The 17,975-nt window shown below is 42.4% G+C and overlaps 1 protein-coding gene across 1 annotated transcript in view; it reads right to left on the minus strand.

Moving 5' to 3' along the window:
* XYLT1 (xylosyltransferase 1) overlaps positions 1-17,444 on the minus strand; it is a 289,074-nt gene extending 271,630 nt beyond the window's left edge. Inside the window, exon 1 of the mRNA XM_067551051.1 lies at positions 17,199-17,444. Within this exon, the coding sequence (XP_067407152.1) occupies positions 17,199-17,444 (246 nt within the window). The remainder of the gene's footprint in view (positions 1-17,198) is intronic.
* Positions 17,445-17,975: the final 531 nt, after the last annotated feature.

Here is a 17,975-nt window from a genome sequence, read left to right on the forward strand (position 1 = left end):
CCCTCAACTCCCACAGCTTTTCCCAGGATGGTCAGCATCTTTCAGGGTCAGGCCCTTAACCCTCCTTACACCTCAGTCCTGCAATGAGCCCCATGCAGGTACATGCACCAGTTTAAAAGAACATGATTTTCAGAAAGTGAGCCCCATGCACGTACATCAAATTAATTGCTGGTAACCAGTGTGTTTCACCAGTGTGTTAGTATGGTTAAGATGGGTATTGGACTTATAACAATGTGTTGAATGTATAGACTTTATGAAATGATTTTAAGTTGTGGCATGCATTAATCTCACTTCTAATATCTCTTGCTATAAAGGTAATAGTTAAGTTTTTGCTTTGTAACTGTAAAAAACGTTTGCTTTGAAACTGTGAATCCAGCCAGGAGGCCTATCAAGAAGGCCTGTCAAAACTAAATGGGCCATTGTGGGACATCACAATACAAAGATTTTGTTAATTGCTCCCTTGCACCCATAAAAAGGCTACATGTAAAAGAGCTCATCCCATTTTGAAAGAAGGAAATAAAAATAGCTGACAAGAAAATTTTTCATCTCTTTTGCTGTTTGGACTCTCACAGGGCCAGAGCTATGAAAGAGAAGCAGAGATCCCCAGGGCCAACCTGGTTTAGCCCTGAAAGACATTCAGAGCTGACAGCTTGCTACAACTCTGTCACCTTTTGAAACCACAGATTGCAACTCATTTGTGTCTATGTGCTTGCCTGCTTTAGCCTTGTAATAACTCCCTTTTCTTAGTTAATAAATCCTTAGATAGTTTACTAGAGGATTGGCTACAAGCAGGTGTCTGGTGTGAGATTTAAGGTACAAACTGAGCTGGGATAAGTGACTGTCCTTTGGGACTGGGAGTAGCCTGAATATTTTGTGATCTCTAGTGTATAGCAACCATCTATTACTAAGTCCAGTTTGCCTAGCTGGCAAGGTAGACTGGAATGCCCATGGGACTGTGATTCCATGGCAAGACTGTTCTAGTGCATTAGGATTTCACATGTGTTACCGAGTTGGTGAAATGTAATTATAGAACATACAAGCAGTTTGAGGTCTCTGACTTGCTCCTTGACAGTCTGCCCTGAGGTTGGCACTTCTAGTCGCGAGCCACTCCAGGCAGCATGACATTAGGCATCCAAAATCACTAAACACTCTTGAAAATTTTGGCCTAAGACCCAACTGTGCAACTCCTACTTACCCAAGTGAATGCTTACTTTTGTTAGTAGTTGACTTCATTGGGACTAGTGGGGGAGTAAAGGCTCACCAATTTATGTAAGGGTTGCAAAACCGAGCCCTGAACATGCTTCATCTTCATAAAGACACCAAACATTCATTGACGATGCTTTACTCAAGAGGAATTAAAAAACCCCAGAGTATCCATTCATGACTGTGAAGCTGTAACCTAAATGGTGGCAATGGTCTTTAAATACATGGGGCCAAATTCTGGTGCAACTCGGATCCCATACAACCCAAGATTTGCAGATGGCATAAAGTATGACCACAGCTGTAGAAAAAAAATATTTTTACAAACAGGAAATACACTTCCAACCCATGCAACTCCCACCCAGTAACAAGGCAGCCTACAAAAATCCCTTGCTTTGCCTCATTATTTATTGCATCAAATTCATAAGCAATAATGAAAGGAAACAAAATAAAACTGCACAAATGCATTTAACAATCATTCATCCAACAAAAGAGAAACACTGATCCATAAACGTTTATTAATATTTACTATCTGACAGAGAATCAAAAAGCAGTTAGCTTTTCAATTATATTAATCCACCTTGAATCTAACTTGCTGGGCAATTGTTTTACCAATATACAGGCCCAATTCTTACCTAAGGGTCATGTCACAACTCCCATGGACTTCAACCAGAATAGGATTGGGCTCTATGACTAGCAAGGAAAACTAACAGCAGCAAATAAAAGGGAATCAGTCAACAACTGGGAGGAAAATAAACACAATTCGATTTAAAAAAACCCAAACTAATTGAAAACAAATACCTGTTAATAAGCTAACTAGAGAATACCTTATATGGCTTGATACAAACCCAACTGAAGTCAATGGGCTTGTGGGTTAGGTTAATTTCAGTCAGGCTTTAAACTAAATTCCATTGTCACTAAGATCCTATCTGGACAAGGAAGATGTCTACCTCCTTTAGGTTAAACTGGACATGGACTACAGTGATTCAGTTAATTCCAGGCCAGCACAGAATTCCAAGGCACGCTTTATTTGATTTTTTCCATGCTCCAGAAATAGACCATCAAACAGAAGATATCTATAGGATGTTATCCGACTGATGAACACTCATTATGAAATTGTAGCGACATGTCAAAAAGCACTCAAATGCTCTATCACTGGTGGATATCTTATCTCTGCACGGTTTCAGCACTCAGTCCTTTCAATGACTACTTTAGATTTAAGACCCAAATTCTCCTCTTGGTTAGCCTAGTGTAAAGTAACTTATGCGTGAGTTGAAACCACTGATGTTACAGAATTACGTCAGATTTACACCAGTGTAACTGAAGGGAAATGGCCCTAAAGGTCTTTAGGATATTCCATTCTGTATTTTTTTTTTAATGAGGACACTTTGACAGCACAAGTTTTTTCAGCCTGACAGTCCAGGGATGGCACCAAAAAGGGCAAATAAAATAATCCAACATTATTGGTTTAAATTTTCAATGTAAAACTACTACAGGGTCAAAAGGCCATTTTAGCCTGAAGAGCCCAATCAGGCTCTCAGATATATGCCATGTGAATAATGTGTACACAACTGTAGGATTGTGTTCCTAAATAACCGTGCCAAGGGTGCTTAGAGCCTGGGATAAGTGCTTTCACTTGTCTGCTCTTATATACCCAAATATATAAAAAAGAAAATGCTCAAACCATCTTTGATAAGAAAAACTACCTTTCAGTCAAATTCTGCAATTGGGAAATGTGTATAAACCCAGATCCACAAGGGCTATGTAACAAAGGTGCTGATTGCTCAAAAGGGTCTATATGCAAGCCTGTCCAACAAGCAAATGAAACCTGACCCTATTTCTCTGCCAATTACCCCTCAAAAATGGTGACCACTGAGGCAAATTTAATGGTATAATGAGGCATATATCTGGAGAACTGCTCCCATAAGAATGATATATGGGAAAAGTAAACATCAACAGGGTCAGATTAACTCAGGTTTTACACTGGTTGTACAATCATAGAGCTCATACAATTGTACCGCCGCCTTGGAACTACTACTCTTCCCAAGCAAGAAAATCTTGCTCTGCAACTCAGGGCCCCAGCTCTGCCCCTTGCTCAGTTTCTAGCTGGTCAGCTGGTGAGATGAATGCTAGGGGAGGGAAGCAACTTCAGACTTCCCCAGGGCTGCTGTGGCCACCACACTTTAGGGTAGCCCGACATAATGAGCAGTGCCTTCTGCTTTGCCTCTGCTAGGCTAAACTGCTGAAGGTCTAGGTCAGGAAAATTAATTTAAAAAGAAATGAAGCACAGTACCACCATTCCCATGAGTAGAGAGATGGAAGAGGAGGTATAACCACAAAACTGTTTCTTACAGAACCATCATATTTAATAAATGAACAGGCCTTTAATCAATTTCATTAATTTATTAAATGGAGCCCAATAGCACATTGTAACAAAGTAGGTAGTGTGCATGTGTAGTACTTTTCTCTACTGAGTAGGATTATAACTGCTCAGCTGGGTGCCATAGAACCTATATTGCTCCCTACTTTCCTTTAGTTCAAATATTTTAGGAGCTGGGGCCCTTGGAGGAGGAGCGCTGAGTTCTATGGTCACTGCTTCCAGTGTGTAGCATGGGAACCATGAAGAGGCTGGTGACCATGGATTCATCACAGTATTTTATCACGGCGTTACTGTAAAATATCGGGCCTAATTTTGATCACATTGCTGTCAACAGAAAAACTCCAATTTGAAGCAGGAGCAGGTCCTTTTGTATGTGCAGGATTCTAAAGCTTCTTCCTATGGGAGAGTTATGCAGCCTTTTATTCTACAAACTGAAGTAGCAGCACGCTAGCAAAACATGAAGGGGACAAACAACAGACTCCCAAGATAGGCACATGTGAAATGAAAAGGGCAGAACTAGAGCTCTAGCTATTTTTAGAGAACACATGGAAGGGTTTTTTCCCTCAGTACAGTTAGCAGCTCAGTCTAAGTGCAAACTACAGTTATAATTATCACCATGATTATTATTTTAATAAGAACTAGTGACTTATCAAAATATTACAGTTAAGATTTGTACATCTCTCCTGTGAGACTGCCAAAAAGGTAAGGGATTCTTCACTGCAGATGTACTATTGCTCTTACGGTATGTGCTGATAGCATCTCAAAGATTCTATGTAAGCAACCATGCTACTAAACTCAATTAAGTGAATGCCAACTTGAGGTACTGCAGCAGTGTAAATTATTATTAATATTCTCCTGGTGTCCACACTAACAGCTTTGTTTACTCCATTTACATTTTGTTTGCTTGTTTGATATTTTAGGTCACATTTTCAAAGTTGAATGACTAAAGTCTCACACCTGAAGCCATATTTATGTATTTAAATATGTTTCAGGCATCTAAATAGAGATTTAAGTGTGAAGTCAGCATTTAGGCATCTAAATCAATGTAATTAGTTGCTTAAATATGGATTAAGTCCACAGCTGTAAGTACCAATATTTGAAAGTTTGGACTTTTGTGTTTAAAAATTATTTGCTACTTTTAATCTACCACTGAATATTTTTGCCACTGAGTATATATTATCCTGATAACAGGTTTTTTGGGGGGGAGGGGTTGACACACAAATTTCCAACATTAAGATGTCCCCAGTGGCAGGCAATTCTTGTTGAGAGACTCAATTTAAGTATCTACAATTGAGTGGATGGTCATTTAGCTAGTTACTGCTCCAGCTATAGGGGAAACATTTGACTCCAAGGGGAACTACAAGAGGACTAAAGACCATGGAAATATCTCAGGCTTTCTTCCAAGCACAAAAACAAGGACCTCAGAGAAATTCAGAAAGCACAAAATTCAAAATACAACATTAGGAAAAGTAAAACCAAAAGTCTGAAGTGTGCAAAAAAATTCTCCAATTGCAACAACACAAATCAAAAAAGTTCACCTGAAGGTTATGACCAAGCAAAGACTGCAGTTTGAAATTTAATGACTACCCATGATCCACAGACACAAAGCTTGGTTAAAGTAAAACTAGACCGTTTCATCTTGCTCCTTAGAACTTACTTTTACAAAATAAAGACTCCATCACTAATTTGCTCTACTAATATATAACATAAACAGAATACAGAAACAGCAGTAATGTGAAAATAGAATACACAGAGGGAAGCATTCAAGATTTGACTTCAGCGACAACCTTGCTCTTGTGTAAAAAAAGTTTTCTGGCTAGCTACTTTATAGAAACAAACACTCATTTACTCTAAAGTTTGATTCAATTACCAAAAAGCCATACATGCCACACATGCCATAAATAGTTTGTCTCCTGGAAGAATCCATTAATCTTCTCTAAAAATAAAGGATCACATGATAAGCGTCCTGTAGTGACTCTTTCGGTACTTGACACAAAAGGATGAACTGAACAGGGTTACACAAGGTGTAAATCATAGCAGCATTATGCGGTCCTCAGTTTTTATGGCTGCTGAGTGAGCGGGGCTACTCCCTTCTCTCACAAATTAAGGCCCCAGTTCAGCAGGGAGTGAAGTTCTGGAACAGCCTTCCAAGTGAAGTAGTGGAGGCAAAGAAACTAACTTCTTTCAAGACTGAGCTTGATAAATTTATGGCAGGGATGGTATAATGAGGTTGCCTACAACGGCATGTTGCCCATCCGTGACCACTATTAGCAAACATTTCCAACAGCCAGAAATGGGGCACTAGATAGAGAGGACTCGGAGTTACTACAGAGAATTATCTCTCACATGTACAGTTGGTGAATCTTGCCCACATGCTCAGGGTCTAACTGATGGCCATATTTAGAGTTGGCAAGGAATTCCCCCAGGTCAGATTGGCAGAGACTCTGGGAGTTTTTTTGTCTTCTACTGCAGGGTGGGGAACATGTCACTTGTTAGTTTGATCTAAATTAATTGGTGGATTCTCTGTAACCTGAAGTCTTAAAAATCAAGATTTGAGACCTTCAGTAACTCAGCCAGAGATTATGGGCCTATTACAATTATGAGTGGCTGAGCTTCTGTGGCCTGCAACGTGCAGGAGGTCAGACTAGATTAATGTGATCACGGTGGCCTTAAAGTCTATGAGCAGGGCATGTAAAACACCTGCCTAACAAAGCACAAGAGTATTTCCACAGAAGTCTTAGTCCCATGGAGCTCAGTGAGACTACCCTCATGCTTAGAGTTAGTGATGTGCTTAACCCTTGTTGAATCCACATGTAGTAATATGTCAAATCAGTGTGGGTGGTAGATATTATTTCAAGTACACTTACTGCATTTTCTGTTTAGACTGTAAGCTCTTCAAGGTAGGGACCTGTCTTCCTACATGACTGTAAAGCTTCTAGCACACAGATGGCACTGTATAAATTAACAATATTTCCATGCGGGCCACTAATGTAAATTATTTGCACTGATCCAAGAGGAAATCATTTTCTCATTTTTAAATGAAAAGAAAGAGAAAATAATAATTACTTGTTTGATGCTATTATTGTAACAATAATTACATTTGCAAGACCAAAATCCTCAGCTGCTGTGAACTAACATAGCTCTATTGATTTCAATGGAGCTATGCCAATGCAAGCCAGCTGAGGAGCTGGCTGAGTCTTATCTGAAGATTTCGAAGCATTTTACAACTAATAATTGGTTAAGACCCACAGTGCTTTGCCAAGGTTGGTAAATTTGAATATACTCTTTTTATAGATGGGGAAACTGAGGCAAAGGACGTAAAAGCTAAAATTTTCAAGTATAACCATTGGTTTTGGGTGACCCACCTGAGACACCTTGGGCCTGAACACTAAGAACTCCAACACTCTAAACAATAGGAACCGCAGGCACTCAGCTCCTTTGAAAATCAGGCACCAGGTGTCTAAAGCTGGGCATCCAAAACCTGAAACATCCAAAATTAGGGTCCCCTTTTGAAAGTGAGGCTGCAAATGCCTTGCGGACGATGACACAAAAATGTAGAGATGAGAACAGAACCCAGGGCTCTAACACAACACTTTTCTTTTCAACTGAGCATTCGATGGTACAGTGTCAAAGCCTAAAAAGGGACTTAGGAATCTAAGTGCATGAAAGTCAGACACAGGTACTTTTGAAAATTTTACCCATTATAAATAGTCTCTGGTTTGCCAAAAATTAGGTTGCTTGTTATTTGGTGTTTACAATATTTTAACAGTTTAAATAATGAGGTTTAGCGCTGAAGGATTTCCATTACAGATTATTTTCTAGTCAGAAAAGAAACAGGGACACAAGGCAAGGCTCTCTCAGAACTAATGAGTTCATGTACACTGGTTAAGTGTGGAACTACTAATGTATTTTGTAAATAACTTTTCATGTGTGTCACATTTCCATCTCCTACCAACAGTCCCCACTGAGCTATGACAAAGCAAATTAGACAACCAATGAGAAAAACTGGCGGGAAAAATACACAAGTAAAGATTTGATCCTGCTCCCAGGACTGAAATCAAGGCAAAATTCCCCTGGAATCTAGTGTGCACAGGATCTCTCTCTAACTACACAAAGAAAATCAAAAGGAATTCTGATTCAAATTCATCCTCAAGATCACAGTGTGTGACTAAACCTGCAAATTATATATACCTAGTTGTTCTTGCTTTTATCTAATCTTATCCAACAGCTTCTGTTTCACTATCTGGCACTATTAAGATGGATTTGAAATCTCCACTTTATATACTGCACTTTCAAAACAGAAAGGGAAAAACATTTTGGAAAATATTTCTCAATATAGCTCAAAGAAATGACAAGTAATGAGGGTATTTTATTCTGTACTGTAAAGTAGCCATTTACAATAATTGATGACAAATAAATGGCATCTGTATATGTCTCCCTTACAATAGCTAGTCCTCTCTGGTAAAACAAGACCATGAAGAGGCTTTTATTTCAAAGGTAACATCTGCAAAGACCTATCAAACAATAAAAAATAAACAAAATAATAAATGGCCTGAAAAAGACTTCCCCTGACATCCTCAATTAATAAAAATCCATTTCATGTAAAACTTTCCCAGATCCCTACAGAAAAGATGCTTAATAAGATAACTGCTACAAAAGTCCATCAATCTAATCTGGCTCTAATACTGTTCTTAAATAATGCATACATTAGTTCCCTGTTACTGAAAAGATTTGTTTGTTTTATTAACATGTGCCTTGCTACGGCTTTGTAAAATTATTATGCAGTTCTCTGGCCCTAAATATATTGTTTTCCTCCTTTCTCATTATAAAATGATTAGTTGTCTACTCTGCCCTTTTGAATTGTTATTAAAGTTGTATTTTGGTGCTATTATTTTTGTGATAACTAGTGAAGCTCTGGTTAATGGCCAAGTCAGTATTTCCATTATGGACCCATTCTTTAGGAAATGTATAATTCTGCCATGTCAGGATGTAATCGGGTTGCTCGCTCACTAAAAGAAACTGGTTGAATGCTCCTGTTCCAGTCCAAGTCCAATTAAGAGGCAAGGGCAGCATGTGGGAAGCTATCAGAAGCATGAGAGTGAGTTAAAAGGTGCAGAGCAGACTGGTTCAGTCAGAAAGAATAACGGGGATACCCCAGCCAGACAGCCAGGACTGAATGCAGGATGGAGCAACAGAGGGAGATGTCTGCTGGCTCTGAGCCAGAATCAAGGACCAGAGGACTGAAGAGAGGGGAGCAGTTGAGAGGCTTACCCACTGGCATCTCCTTGCTGGGGATGTGAGCCCAGAAGAACTCGGAGGCTCCCAGCAGAGAAGCTGAGAAAATTCTCTCTAGAAGAGCAAGCTTGTGTCTCAGAGGAAGGGCTGGGGGGCTGTCCTGGTGGAGGGACAAAGAACTACTGATAAATGGTCCAGGTCTGGCAGAAGACACCAGGATGGTGAGACTTGAGGACATGCTTGTACTGGAATAACTGTGAATTGAAGCAGAAAACTGAGGCAAGATGACATTGCAGGGCTGCCCTGAGGCCATGAGGGGTACCTGGTTTATGCAGGGTTGATCCTGCTAAGTCCCATTCGTATGAGTAGATCGTCGGGTGAGCTGTCCCACTGGAATCAGTGGGTGTGCTCACATGAGTGAGGGCTCACAGGATCTGGTGCTTAATTTGCATCAGGCTGAAATTTAGCATAAAAATGATCCACTCACATTCAAGCTCATTTAAGCCTTTTAGACCTAAAAAAAGTCAGAAAAACCATTGCTTTGGTAGTTTTTGCTTTTCTCCTCAAATTCTGTCAAAAACGCATTTCGGAACTGGAATTCACAAGACTACATTATCCCTACACGGGTAGCTTTACTTGGCATAGACTTGTGCTAGTAGGGCTTGTGCTAGTGTGCAAAAATAGCTGTGTAGACATTGCTTTGATGTTGTAGCTCAGGCCTTCATGCCCACCCATCCCAGAGGTGTGAGAACCCAGGGTCTAGCCCAATATCAAAGCAATGTCTACACAGCTATTTTTACTGCATTAGCCCTATAGACAAAAGGTGGAAGGGAACATTGTCAAAGTTTTAATCTAACCATCTCTGTGTCATATGTTGAAATTACGTGCTAGTGAGATTGGCTGACTGTCTCCTCCTAGTAATGAATAAAGATCAAGAATCTCCAGCACTATTATTAGATCTATTAGCTACTTTTGGTACAACTGTTGTGGACATGCCTACAGACTTTAGGGAGAGCAGAATTGGCTGAAATCCCAGAGCACAGCATTGGCTGATTGTTCCTCTACCGTGAGCTCTCATGTGGAGTTGGGTGAGGTTTCATCTTGTCCTCCATCTAATTCAATGTGTACATGAGGTTGCTAGAAGAGCTACTGAAGAGAGATGGGTAGCAGTGTCCTGAGCACCTGGCAGATCACCAGCTTTGTCTTTCTATCTCTTATGATGGATGGGGCAGCTGAGCTGTTTCCCCAGTACCTGACAGAGTTTGGGGCATGCATGCGAAGGAGCTGCCTGAGGCTCAATTCTGATTAAAGAAACCCAAAGAGTGACAGTGGTTTGGGGGAAAATCCAGACGATAAAGACATTTATCTGGGTTTTTTTTAAACTCGTGTTTGCAACTTGGCATTGTGGTAAATTCCCAATTATTGTTGTCTGACCAACTTTCAGCAGCAGCTTGATTCCTCCCCGCACACATTTTTATCTGGGCAGGAGACTGGTATCTTTTTCTCTTAGAAGATGTCCTTGCTGGCATTGCACCCAACTTTGGGATTCACCTTAAATCCATTTAGAAACTAAAGTAGGTGCAGAATGCAGCAACCCACTTGTTAAGCAGGGTATCTCACCAGGAGCATATTACACCAGTGCTCTGCAGTGATATGTATTGGCTGCCTGTTGGTTTCTGTGTGGTTTAGGGTGTTAGTATTAAGTTATAGAGGCCTAAATGTCTTGGAAACTACCTACCTGAGAAATGGCTTCTCCCAGCATGCCCTACTGTAGAGGTGATCGGCAAAGGTGATCACAGCAAGATCCCACTCCATCACCCACACCCTGGTATATAAGGGAGAATGCTGCTGCCAGCACGGTTTTCTTATACAATTTCTTTAATATAGATATGCAATACAACGTATCAGACTAAAGATTCAAGAAAGGCTTCGATCCTACAGTATATATCACCACCAGGCAATGGTTACATTTCACTGCACTGACATATTAACAAAGTGACATTTTTACTTTACCATCTCTCACACTAATGATGAAAATCCAATGGGGCTGTCTGACACATGACATTAAAGAAAGTCAAGCAGCCCACATCAGTTGCTTTCAACAACTGGTTCTGTGGAAGAGGCCACTGCTGAGTAATGTGAGCGCATCCACTGCAATGCATAACTGCATAACACTGAGTCTGGACTAAAATTATAGCAGTTCAGCTGTCACGTTCACCTCATCAGCACCAGCCTCGAAGCTAAGATTTGCCTTTCTCTTTCCTTCCTTAAGGCACATAATGCAGAACATCCACCAACAAGACACTTCCTCCACCACTACCAAGCTTAATTTAAAAATTCTGTTAAGAATGAACATTACATTTACTTCATTCTTGCAGAAAGCTGTTGCAGTGCCTTTCAAAGATCATACCTTTAAATAAAATCAACCCATTCTCACTTAGTAGCATAATTATTGTTTGGTATCAATTACTATACTTTTTTTTTAATTAATGCATAAAGTTTCTGTAAAGAGCCCTGAATGGATGTAAAAATATATTATATATATTTATTTATTGTTACAAGTACCACTTAAGTCAGTGTTACTAATATATTTCATACTTCTTTAAAGACATCCACAATATGGCTTAATTAAACATGAACAGCAGCAGGAAACTGGCTTAGGCATAATAAAAACCACAGCTGTAGCTGGCCAGGGGATCTAGCACAGTAAATTTTTTCACTTGCAGAATAGTTACATTCAAAATTGTTTCTTTATGCCAAGTTGGCAGTTTGCATTCAATTATACCCAGGTACAATGGCAACATTTTTACTATAATGCAGGGTTGTTTTTTTCCATTTTGTAAGTGAAATTGCTTATTATATGTATCAGATAGCATTTAGAATAAATCTAAATACCCCATAAACACTTGGTTCACAAAATTGTTTCTTTTCCTACCAAAGTGGATTACCAATCTCCACCATTTACCTCTTAGTGTTTGAGTCAAGTACAATAAAATACATGCCATTCTTTAATCCTTGTATATATTTCTGAACATGTATCAGGAGCAAAAAAAAAAAAAAAAAAGGAGTGAAAATTAAAAATAAAAATAAAGATTTTAGCCACATGTGGCAATATTTGAACAGAGCTTTTGGAAATGACATCTTCTGCAAATGTCCAAAATACTTTTACATCAGCATTAGAAAATAAGCTGTTTGCCAACCACATGTTCAAATATTAGTTAAAATAAATGGTTCATAGACAACAGATCTAGCGTGCAAATGGCCCTTGCTAAGAAAAAGGACTAGAGGTATTTTTAATATGATTATGGACTCTCATGTAGGGAGGAAAAGTGATCAATGTATGCACTATTTCACACAGATAGAGACATTCAGTGGTTCCCTTTGGACACACCAATGGTCCTGCCATAAGTGCAGTGGACTGGACTAGATGACCTCACGGGGTCCTTTCCAGTCCTACAATTCTATTATTTTAACACTAACTCCCAGTTAGACTGAATGAGTACTAAGAATAGTCTGGAATAAACTGCATTCTGTGCTCTTATGATTGAACTGAAAAAAACCAAAACAAACAGAGATACATCGTACTTTGAATAAAGTACTTTGTTTGAAAACCTTCTTGAAATGGTTACGCCCTAGAGTTGTTTGGATAGAATGAAACTACTACACCGAGGACAGCCAACTTTTGAAAATATCCTATAACAATTTGATAAATGCAAACTATGTTAAACTTAGCCTGAAAAGGAAAAGCTAAGCCGGCTCAGGCAGTACATAAATTGTGTTTTAACATAAAAACAGAGTACCAGAAATTATGGGCCTGAGTTTTCTCTCAGATTTTATACTAGGTGTGACTCCACTGACCTCAGCAGGACTAATCCCTATGTACACAGTGTGAGATCAGAATCAGGCCCTATGTTTCTTAAAACTTTCTTGCTAATATTTCATATCTAACATAAGCAAAGATATAGCCCCCTAAATATAAATATAAAGACAGCCAATGCGATGCACAATGTATTTGTGGAAAAGAAAAAACAGTTGGAGGTCAGGAGTAGTTTGTGAATTTAGCCTATCAACTTCAGTGGGGTTGACAGGATACTAAGGAGAGCTCTTTATCTTTCATACTTAGTTCGAGTTCAAGCAGAAATTTGCAAAAGATCCAATCTGTGTTCCATCAAACACGTTTTAGTCATCAAATGGATGCTCAGTCAGTGTTTGTGTACTCTTGATGAAGTAAGTGTAAAGATGGTCACCACCCCACAGTTTAATCAAAGCCACAAGTGTTGTGAAGTCATCTTTAAGAAGTGTTGCCAAACTATCTATCCACACACAGCATCATTATATTGCTTATATAACATTATTGTTTGTTTCAGGACATTTAAGGTACTATGGCACGGCTCAGTGTGACACACTCTGGTTACTTAGGGTTTGCCTATGCTACACCAGCACAGCAGTATCTGTGCCACTGTAGCGAAGATGCCTCCTACATCAACAGAAGCGGTTTTTCCATCAATGTAGTTAATCCACCTAGTAACTAGGTAGTAAATAGGTTGACAGAAGAATTCCTCCATCAACCTAGCTACATCTACTCTAGGGGTTAAGTCAACCTAACTATGATGCTCAGGGGACAAATTTTTCACAGCCCTGCAGTGTAGCTAGATCAATCTAATTTTTAAGTGTAGACCAGGCCTTAGCAAGTGTAGGGATAATAAAATAAGTACACAGAACATGTTTATATAGCATGTTATCTAAATCACTGATTCAAAAGGAACCAGATCACTCAGTATTTTGGTCCTTAATAAAAGCAAACATACAAAGGACTGACTGCTAATCGCCAGCATAAAAATAATATTATTCTAAATATGAATATCTGCAAATGATGTAAGAAGCACTGAAATACGTTTTAATACTTTGAGCATCACATAGCCAATATTTCAGGACTTTGTACAGTATCAGCATTTTGAGTATCAGCACATTATCTTCTTCACTTTTAGTAGCAAAGCTGTACGGGCAGCTCATAAAACCTTGTGAGCTTTTTCATAGGCTTCACAGCCTTATTCTTTCATGGTCCAGTACGTGATGGTCTCGTGGCTCTTGCAGTTCATAGCTCATAAAAGGCATTTTCTGCACAGGACCTCAGGATGAACCTATCCTTTTCTGGTTGGCTTACTTTGGTGCTACTAAGGGCAGATGAATGCAATCTTGTTTCAGATTGACTCCATGGCCTGAAAGAAGTCATAGTTGTGACTTTGCTTTAATAAATAAATTCAGATGTGACAACAACTAAACATAAGACTGGGGGCATGCGGGAAACAGCTTGAGAAAAAAGAAAGGAGGACTGAAAAGAGTGAAATAAATGGAAAATGAGAGTAGAGGGCAGAGTACTAGGGGAAAGATGGTAAAGTTTGACATGTAAAATCTCAGAACAATGACAATAAGTTATTAAAGTGACAAGACTGTAAAAATAAAGCAAGAGAAAAGCTAAGTTTAGTAAGCAGGAATTTTAGATTATTTTACATGGAACCTGAAAAATGCCCTGCGTACACTGTGTGTGTTATCTTCTAGAGCAGTGGTTCTGCACTAGGGAAACACATACCCGAAGGAGTACGCAGAGGTCTTCCAGGGGGTACATCAACTCATCTAGATATTTGACTAATTTTACAACAGGCTACATAAAAAACACTAGCGAAGTCAGTACAAACTAAAATTTCATAGAAACAATGACTTGTTTATACTGCTGTTTGTAAAACTACTCTGAAATGTACATACAATATTTATATTCCAATTGATTTATTTTACAATTATATGGTAAAAATGAGAAAGTAAGCCATTTTTCAGTAATAGTGTGCTGTGACACTTTTGTATTTTTATGTCTGATTTTGTAAGCAAGTAGTTTTTAAGTGAGGTGAAACTATGGGGTACACAAGACAAATCAAACTCCTGAAAGGGGTACAGTAGTCTGGAAAGGTTGAGAGCCACTGTTGCAGATGACTGTCCCTGAATTTTAGCAACAGAGACCCACAGCCATCTATGAAGACAAGACATATCTAAGTCCAGGCTCTTGCTTTCTATCTTAGGATGTATACATGGATAGAGACAGATACGGAGAGAACTGCATATCTGAAAAGGGGCAACGCAGAACTTCCCCAAACCAGCTGTACAGAAGTATATTAAAGCAAAGTTCAAAGACAAAGCAAGCTTCTCTTGAACTACAGAATGCTAAATACCAATTAAACATAGTGAAATTCACTGATTTCCAAAGAAATTAATATGAAGCCCAAAATGTATCTATACCATTACATCACAGCTCAACAAACCCCAGGCGCCAGGTCACCATGGCACCTAGAAATTTAGTTCTGGTGCCTAGATTTTTCCGGGGGGAGCAGCCGCCCGCTCCGGCCAGGGGGCCACTGAGCCCATGTGTCAGGGCCAGGAACCGAGAGCGTTGAGGCTGGCATGCTCCAGCCAGGGTGCCCCACCGCTGGGCCCACGGTGTGGGAGAGGGGAGGGGGAAAGGGGCTCCTTAATTTTTGGGCTGGCTCCTAGCTCCAGAACAAATTTGTCGAGCCCTGCATTACATGCTTATTTGCCATTCAGAAATGTAACATTTTTTTAATTTCTAATTATTTTTGTGAAAATGTCAGGTTCCAGTCTCAAGCAATTTAAATAAACATTTGAGAATACACACACACACAAAAAGAAATAACTGAATTCTTAGTGGCTAATAAATTATTGCATTAAATTTCATCAGTGGTTACCTGCTGTACCTGACACAGTTGTGCAGTCAGTAATAGTGTCTGTGTGGTTTTCAGATGCAAAAAACAAGCACAGTAAAGCCCATAAGAATGCATCAGTGAGATAACTACACCACACTGAAGTTTGGAAGATTCAGAAAATGATGCATTCCAAAATATAATTAAGTCTCAGAAGAGGACTTCTAATAATAGAGGACCCCATTAAAGCATTTTCCTTTGTTGCTGTTTTATAACTAGGTCCCCTGCTGTTTGTTCACTTTCTTTCGGGAGAATTCTTGTGAGCATCGCTCAGTCCCTTAGAGGGGAGAGGCACTCAACAGCTACTGCACTTTCTTCCATAGGAGAGGAAAGCTGCACTGCAAGGTGAAGGGTGCTAGTCCAGAGCGAAGAGCAAGAGCAGAGTCAAGATTTGAAATGGAGAGAACCAATCCTGGGAGGGGGGGAGGGGGGTTTAAAATGTTACTGTCTCCTTTCCTAGAGAGGGAAAAGTGAAGTCTAGTAGTCTGTGCCTCCTGCTGCCAGCGGCCTGGGGAGTAGAAAGCGCCACTGCAGCGCTGCCTGCTCCTTTGTCACTTTCACACCACACGAAACGTGAGTGACAAGCCTGAGTACAAGCCATTCCCCGCAGCGCCCAGCCGGAGCGCGAGAACCCTCACGTGTGCGTGCCCAACCAGCAAGCACCGGCCCACTCCTGAAATCCTTAGAAAGCAGATTTGCAGGCATGCGGGGTGTAGACTGGGGGGGGGGGGGGTGAATTATTAAAACAAAGGCGTTAATGCAGGATGTATAAATAACATGCACCTTCACGGACGGTTCGGACCAATCCAGCACCCTCTAATGCCAAGGAGCTTTACTGTGCCCAGATCATGTCATCTCAAGCACGGATACTTCCAGAAGGGGGTGGGGTGGGGTGGGGGGAGGAAGCCTTACCGACCGGCAAAGAAATTACAACTAATCGGTGCCATTCAGGTCTAACTTTGCAGGACAAACCTCCCCCCCCCCCCCCCTCCGCTTCTCACCCCCCTTCCCAATTTCCGAGGTTGCCGCGATGACTCCAGCAGAGAAGCACTTCAGCCTCTTTCAAAGTTTGCAGAGAGGCTCCAGGCTGGCTATTTTCAGTCCATTACTTGCCCGTGCCTCCTCGCGGCACTTACAGCGCATGCACTGAGCACGGAAACCATCCTGCGCCCATCCGCAGAACTTCTTGGCTTTCTCCCTCCCGATTTGCACTTGAAAAGCCACCAGCAGATCTGCTCTCCCCCTGCGCCCCCCCCCCCCACCCCACCCCACCCGCCGGGATTCTTGAAATGCACGTACCCCCCTCCCCTGCCCCCCACGAGCCAGCCGGTCCCCACGCAGGCTGCTGAGCTGCCCGCAGACCCAAGCCGCTGCCCGCAGACCCAAGCCGCTGCCCGAATGCCTCTCGCAGACTTTCAAGGGGCCAGCCCGACCCTGCGAAGAAGAGTCGAGTATTTGCAACGCCGCCGAGCTGGCCAAGTGCAAAGAAGGGGGGAGGGGGATTGGGGCGCAGCTGCAGCCTTTGGGTCCCCCCCCCTCCACACACACACACACACACACACGGTGACAAGCCCGCGGCGGGCTCCGAATGGAGGGCGGGGGGCGGCAGCACCTACCAGCGCCTTGCTGTGGAATGCAGCAGGTCCTCTGCGGTGTTGATGTGCCCGGTGGTCGCTGCTCTCGCCGCCGCCGCCGCCCCGGTCCCGCTTCTCCCGGCCGCCGCCGGCCCGCTGCTCCTCGCCGGAGTCCAGGCTGCTGAAATTCCACACCACCAGGGTCTGCAGGAGCAGCACGGTGAGCGCCGCGATGAGCGCCGAGTGCGAGCGCCGGGCCAGCCTGCGAGCGCACGGAGCCGCCACCATCTTCGCCGCGGCTGCCGCTGCCGAGCCCCTGAAAGCCGCCGCATCCGCCGCGGCGCGGAGTTTTCAGACGGGCAAAGCCAGACGTCAGCAGCGGGGGGGAGGGGGAGAGAAGGCGGGGGGTGGGCTGGGGAGGGCGAGGGAACGGCGGAGGCCGGGCGATGTGGCAGCCCCTGGCCCGCAACAGCCGAGGGATCTGGGGGCGGGGAGCAGGAGGAGGAGCAGGGTCTGTCCGCAGCCAAGCGCGGGGCGGCCGGCAGCTCCATCCCTGGGGGATGCTCTGCCCTCCCCGCCCCGCTCGGGGGATCCGCCCCCACCCGCGGGGCACTAGCCCCGCCGCCAGGCAGCGCCGAGCCCGGCGGCGGGCAGAGCCGGGCAGCCCGCGCGGCGAGCCGTGACTGCCATCTGCCGAGGGAAGGCGGCTGCGGCGCTACCGCCAGAGCCCGCCGGGGGGCAGGACGGGGCTTGGGGCTGCCGCGGGGCCGAGAGCGCGCGGCGCGGAGCTAGACGGGCCCTCAGGCGGGAGCCTTCCCC

The sequence above is a fragment of the Emydura macquarii genome, unplaced genomic scaffold, assembly GCF_026122565.2.
Source record: "Emydura macquarii macquarii isolate MOO-44397 ecotype Brisbane River unplaced genomic scaffold, CSIRO-AGI_Emac_v2 contig_1348, whole genome shotgun sequence".
Classification (NCBI taxonomy): domain Eukaryota; kingdom Metazoa; phylum Chordata; order Testudines; family Chelidae; genus Emydura; species Emydura macquarii.